Raw genomic sequence first — 6,801 nt, 5'->3', positions numbered from 1 at the left:
CACTGAAAACCTATATTTTTCGTCCTTATCAACGCAAAGGTTGTTTTGTGGAATCTTAAAGACTACTTTTAATATCCTTCAATTGCTCAGAATCAGTCTGAATTCGTTATCTGAGAGGCTTATGGATTGTTACTCGATTCGTTTCAACAATAAGGATTTAGATGTATTTTGCCTTATTTATTTATGAGGGATTTGCTGTATCTTATTAGCAAATATATAAATTAGGCTAGATGCACACGCATATTCACATTTGCCTCCTTTTACGAATTATACCCATATACACACACATATATATATATATATATATATATATATATATATTTATTATCGCATATATATCGGCTTATTTACTACGTCCCATAATAGAGAACGTATATTATCAATTGTTTATCTCATCTAATCATTTTCTTTTCAAAACTTTCAACCTCTCCCCGCCAAGGCTACACTGACCTCTTCTTTTCCAGGTCAAATCTGTGACTCTGACTCCTCTGAACTATCATTCTGCTCAACATATGGCAAATAAAACAAGGCCATTACTATAGTTAGCCTTTGAAAGAGTCACCTTGCTGTGAGTCACGACTCAAATATCGATATTATTTTCATAAAACTCGAGAATCTGTTTTGTATATATCAAATATTAGGTTGGCGACGGGGTGAGAGTGGGGTGGGGGAAGGGTAAGAGTGGTTGGTAGATGGGGGGAAGGATTAGTGGGATTCTGGAACGGGGGTGGGGGACGAGGAGATACCAGCCTCTAGTGCGGGACTGGAACGAGTCGTTGGCTCAGTGTGCTGAAGACCGTTTCGAGGTATGCACGTGTCCTTCCAGCATCTCTGTGAGACCATCTCTCGCTCTCATCATCGCTGCCTGGATTTTCGGGTGAGTAACGCGTCTCCAGCCGCCACAGACTTCCAGAAATCTGGAAAAGATTTTTGCTAAGTGTGTGGACGATACTTTCGAAGTTGCGTCACTTTTGGAAAGAATATTCAACATGCTTAAAACATTTAGTGATTTAGGAGTGGAAAGATGCATCTTGGTTCACGGGCTGGAAGTGTTTAGAAGAAGTTTTTTAATGTAAGGTCACTGAAATGATAACAGTTCCTCCTTTTCAACTGGGCTCATACATCCATTTTTGTCTCCCCTTTTGCAGATCGCAAAGCAGATAGCAAACTGGATTTAATAACGAGAGCCCTCCAGTATAACGTGTATTACAAACACCTACGCCGTTTACCATGTCCGTAATTCCTCTTGAGTGATCATTCAGGTGAATCTGAAAATTAAGAGGTGTTGTACCTTCGTGAAAACTAGAATAAGAAATAAAATGGCGAAGACAGAAAATGAATTGATAGAGAATGGGTGTGAAGGTGATGCGGTGGACGACAATAATAACAGTGACAACCCCAGAGCGAAGCGTTTGAAGACCTCAAATTTCAAATATCAGCTGAGACCTCGGTCAGCCAACGTCCGGCACAGATGCGACAGCGATTGCGAATTCCAGGACACGCGGCACAAGCCGAGGGCGCCGCCCTTGTCCCGCTACCGGAGGAAAACTGCCAATGCCCGCGAACGCTACCGCATGCGACAAATCAACACGGCCTTCGAGAGCCTCCGGGGTGTGTTGCCCTCCTGGGTATGCAGTCGAAGGGCGGCCTCGGATATGACTAAAATAGCCACTCTCAGGCTCGCCTCCGCTTACATCCGATCCTTACAAGACATTCTGGATGGCACTGGGTGCCAGGAGACGTGCTCCTGGGTCCTTTCCAGCATCCTGGAGAACAGCCACGAGCCTCAGAAACCTCAACAGGGTCCAGAGGGGCTCGGAAACCCCAATTCTTCAGCCATCGAGACGTCATCTCACTCTGATCCCGAATCGGAACTGGTGTCGTTCTTGTGTGGTTCATCTGACAGCAAAATGTTCCAGGACAACCTGGAAACCTTCTCGTATCTGTCGCCGATGTCCGAATCAGAAGCCATGACCCTCTTGCTGGGGGCAGACCCTCCGACTTCCAGTTGGTCTCAAACGCAACTTTCTCTAGTATCTTGAGACACTTTAGTGAGAATATTGAGAGGGTATATTTATAAATTATACATGGACTGCAAAATTTCGTCTGTTAGTGACAATATTAAAAAGATATATCAATATCTATTATACTAACGGCAAAATTTGGTGATTTTCATTTGTAAGACTTTCTGGAAAATACCAAGCTGGTTAGCAAAAAGTTGGTCCATATGGTTAGTGCAACAGAAAAATGAAAACTTTCATAAAACATCAGTGTATACTGAACAGACGAAATGAACATTAAAAACGACATTTGTTGAATGAATGCTCATGGTTTTTAGAATACGGTGTTCGAATGCATAACACCCACCTACTCCATTACTATTATTAATTATTATTTCTATATTATTATTCATTCTAGGTTAAGTGGAAAAATGTTAAGAAGCCATCTGGCCGGTATTCTTAGATGTTGACTCTGAAGTGTGTTTTCCAAGTGTGTCTCCCATTTTTGCCTGAAAGACGAAACGATGAAATACTGACGCAGTGCAAATTATATTTAAGCCTTTGATAACTATTAGTGTTTACGCAGGTAGGAAATTTCGTGGTAGGTAGCACGAGCTGGATTTACTATCAGCTACGAAGGGCCGTGGGCAAAGAGGTTTTTGTGACTCGAGAAAGTAGTGTGGTTTCTCATTTCGATCTGTTAGAAGATATGGAATCGGATTTCATCTTGAAGTCGACACAGTGTATTGAAGAGATTATTTGTTAAGACCGGTAATAGATATCCTATAAGTGTTTGTTGTGATGGTCATCTAAAATTGTTTGTTTTTTTCACAATCAGGAGAAATTATTCATTATGGAAATTGTAATAGATATCATATAGGTATCTTTCGTGATGGTCATTTAATATTGTTAGTGTTTTCACCTTCAGGAGAGATAATTTGTTAGAAATTTTAATGGATATCGTATAATAATCTTTTGTGATACTCATTTAAAATTGTTAGGTTTCACCACCAGGAGAGATAATTTGTTAGAATTTGTAACGGATATCATTTAGGTATTTACTGTGATACTCATTTAGAATTGTGAGTCTTTTCTCCGAAATAAAAGTAAGCAAAATTTAAAGTATTTCGGCAGTGTTAGCACAGTACTTTTAGAAGGAATTATTTGTAACATAAATTGTAATAGAATTCATTTAGTTATCTGCTATGATAATCGTTTAAAATTGCCAGTCTTTTCTCCAAGAGAAAAGTTAAAACAGTACCTTTAGGGTTACAGAAATTGTACTAGATAGCATTGAGATGTCTGTTACGCTGCACATTTAAAACGTCAACGTTTTCACCAAAATAATAAAAATTTTCAGTCTTTCCTCCAAAATCAGGGTTTAAAAACTTTTGGTCCTGTCAACACTTCGCTTTTAATTATTGCAAATGCGAACTGTATATAAATTTTGAGCAGCTATTGTTACAACACACCGAACTCTCACATTATTGCCCATCGTAAATTTATTGGAAGGCGATAAGCTTAGAAATTTTATGCCCGGTCATTATAAGCGAAGAGGAGAAGAGAGAGAGAGAGAGAGAGAGAGAGAGAGAGAGAGAGAGAGAGAGAGAGAGAGAGAGAGAGAGAGAGCTCGAATTTGACACGCTGTGAAAACTGACTCTCGAAAGGATAGCGTGATCGTAACTTAAATCATATGATACACCATTATTACCTAGTATATACTGTAGTATCAATCCCCCAAGCAACATAATCGGCCGACGAAGTTAGGTAGAAGGGAAAAAAAAAATCTAGTCAGATCGCTTTTGTGCCATTACATTGAGACATAAGAAAAAATAAAGGAGAGAAAAAGTGGATAAAGAAAAAAGAAAAAAGCGTGGTGTTCAGTTGAACGTACCACTCCGTAAATCAGGATAATGTGATAATTACACGTTGAAATTTCGGGCTGGGATCAATTCAGACTGATCTTTGTTTAAAAAACGAAATGATGTTTGATGTACAAGACCTGGTTCTTAACTTTCGACTGGAATATACTTTGAGAGCTGTGTCTTATAAAAAACATAGATAAATATTAAATGAAACTGATCTCAAAGAACTGAAGTATCTTTTGAGGAGTGTCTTCGTGGAATGAAATAATCTGTCAAATAAAACATAATTCAAGAAAACTGTATTTCGAAAGAACTGAAGTATTTTTAAGGGCTGAAGGAGACAGATTTGTTTGTCTTATAAAAACTATAGATGAATATTAAATGAAAATGTATCTCCAAGAACTGAAGTATCTTTGAAGTGTCTTCGTGGAATGAAATTATCTGTTTGTCAAATAAATCATAACAATTCAAGAAAACTGTATTTCGAAAGAATTGAAGTATTTTTAAGGGCTGTCTTCACGGAAAGAAATAATCTGTATGCAAAGTGAGCCATAAAATGACAAATCCAGAGAACTTCATCTCGAACGAATTAAAGTCTTCTCTTTAGAAATAATCTGCACGCAAAGTGAACCGTAAAATGACAAATCCAGAAAACTTGATCTTGAACGAATTAAAGTCTTCTCTTTAGAAATAATCTGCATGCAAACTGGGCCATAAAATGACAAATCCAGAAAACTTCATCTCGAACGAATTAAAGTCTTCTCTTTAGAAATAATCTGCATGCAAAGTGAACCATAAAATGACAAATCCAGAAAGCTTCATCTCGAACGAATTAAAGTCTTCTCTTTAGAGAACTGTCTTCATGACAGTCAATAATTTTTTATATGCAGAAAAATAACAATAATTCAGGGAGCTTGTATCTATAAAAAAGAATTGAATTTTCTTTGAGAAATAACTTCATGAAGGGAAATAAATTTGTCACGTGGAAAAATAAAAATAAACTAAGAAAACTGTAAATGAAAAACAAGCTATTAGAGTAAACTGTATTTCGAAAGAATTGAAGTCAAATACCTGTAGGCGTCTCTGCCGAGAGAGAGAGAGAGAGAACCTTAAAGAACTTTTCCAGCGACCTTTGGAAAACGTATCCTTCTTTTTCATCCCCTTTTTCTTTTCTTATGTTAAATGCTTCGTGCTGTTAACGCATCCAGAGGAGTGAATGTGGCTAAGTAGCTTGTGGTCAGGGAATGTAGCAAACGTCGAGGGAACATTGAAAAGGGTATGTTTTATTTCTGATAAATGTTGAAAAAGATTTTGAGTTCATTTGTAAGATACTTTAAAATTGATCTGATTGTTTTTCTTGCTTTGTAGGTAGTGGGTTACAAGTTTTTTTTTTTTTTTTTTGCTCTATATGACTTGAATGATTATGAAAGGAAGATATAATACCATTTTTACATAGGGTATAATTAATTGGCATATCTCTATATATATATTCTAGTGGATATTTATTTATTTATTTGATGCTACTAACAGTCTTATAAAGCATTGTAGTCATTAGTATTAAGACCCAGTAATTACCCGAGAGTTGCAAAAGTTGTAGGTATAAATTTCCTGATGACATATAATATAGAAATAGAGAGTTGTAAAAGTTGTAGGTATACATTTCCTGATGACATATAATATAGAAATATAAATTTCAGTGATTCTTACTTACTTTAATTGCAACTGCCTTAGCAGCAGCTTATTTTGGATTAATTATATTTAGGAAAATTAATTTTGCAGTAGTCTTTTTGTTAATTTCGGGAGAAAATTTGGAGACTTCCACGTAAGCGATTTCTTGGGCGAATGGACATTTTGATGTCTCGTAATAAAAAATGTTTTATTAACCTTCCACACAAAAATATTTTGTCACATGGATGTGCGAGAATGATTGGTTTTGAAAATAAAAAGGGTATATTTTGCAAATAGCATAAGATTTTAAGATATCATAAGGCGAGGAACTAGTAACATGATGTAATATAGGAATATCAGATGCAAAGTTGTCAGCTGTTCCTGTAAAAAGGTTGTAAAAATCTGTGATCATTATTTTTAAAGGAAATAGAAAAGGAAAATAGTTGTGTATCTTTTTACCTGAATGAAGGAGATGAGTGTATTCTGATTAATTCCTCTTGTATCTAAGTTCGTTACTAAAATGTGCCATAAGAGATTATATATGTTAATTTCACATATAACAAATACTGTACGTTTATCTTATAGAGATTTGTCAAGCTGTTGTGGAATGAATTAACTCTAATAAAACTAATTTATTTTCTGCAGTAAAGTTGATGTTATTGAATGTTTATATATTTAAACTGACTTTTGAATGATTTCCCTCGGATTATGTATGTAGCTTGCATATGTGTAATTTAAGGAACGTTTCTATATAAATATATATATGCAGTATAGACATGTTGGTGGTGTATATTGTTAAGGGAAAATTATTTTTGTTAATGTTAAAAGTATCAAAGTTTATAATATATTTGATTCAGGATTATTAAATAAAGGATGTCTTTTTTCTACTTAGTGTTTTATTTTGCGTTTTTAGAAATTATTAGACTGATAATTATTAATGAACAAATAGCTAATTATTCTTTGGATGACCAGATTTTCTCGATTTGAAATGCATTTTATCGTTAAAGTTAAAGTTTTTATTCTTTGTGTGGACTGTTTATTATTTTATATTTATTTGCTAATTGTCTTTAGTCCTTTCCCAGAGTTTATTTTTGTTCAGAAATTTATTTTCTTCTCTTCTTAAACTATGTTAGTTTAGTAATGAGAGAAAATTTTAATCCTTAATAATTTTTTGTATCTCATATACCCTCGTTAATCATTAAGTTGTGGCCTGATAGTTTGTAAAGTCAAAATATACTGCCATGGGCTTCCCAATTCAGAGAAATATA

General features: G+C 35.3%; 1 protein-coding gene across 1 annotated transcript; it reads left to right on the top strand.

Moving 5' to 3' along the window:
- The first annotated feature begins 669 nt into the window (after positions 1-669).
- Positions 670-6,420, top strand: LOC136854241 (helix-loop-helix protein ngn-1-like). Its single transcript, XM_067130596.1, has 2 exons — positions 670-877; positions 1,149-6,420. Exon 2 carries the CDS (start codon positions 1,320-1,322, stop codon positions 2,040-2,042), a length of 723 nt encoding a protein of 240 aa, XP_066986697.1. The 5' UTR covers positions 670-877; positions 1,149-1,319; the 3' UTR covers positions 2,043-6,420.
- Positions 6,421-6,801: the final 381 nt, after the last annotated feature.

The sequence above is a fragment of the Macrobrachium rosenbergii genome, chromosome 28, assembly GCF_040412425.1.
Source record: "Macrobrachium rosenbergii isolate ZJJX-2024 chromosome 28, ASM4041242v1, whole genome shotgun sequence".
NCBI classification, from domain to species: domain Eukaryota; kingdom Metazoa; phylum Arthropoda; class Malacostraca; order Decapoda; family Palaemonidae; genus Macrobrachium; species Macrobrachium rosenbergii.
This window is presented reverse-complemented; position numbering and strand designations above follow the sequence as displayed.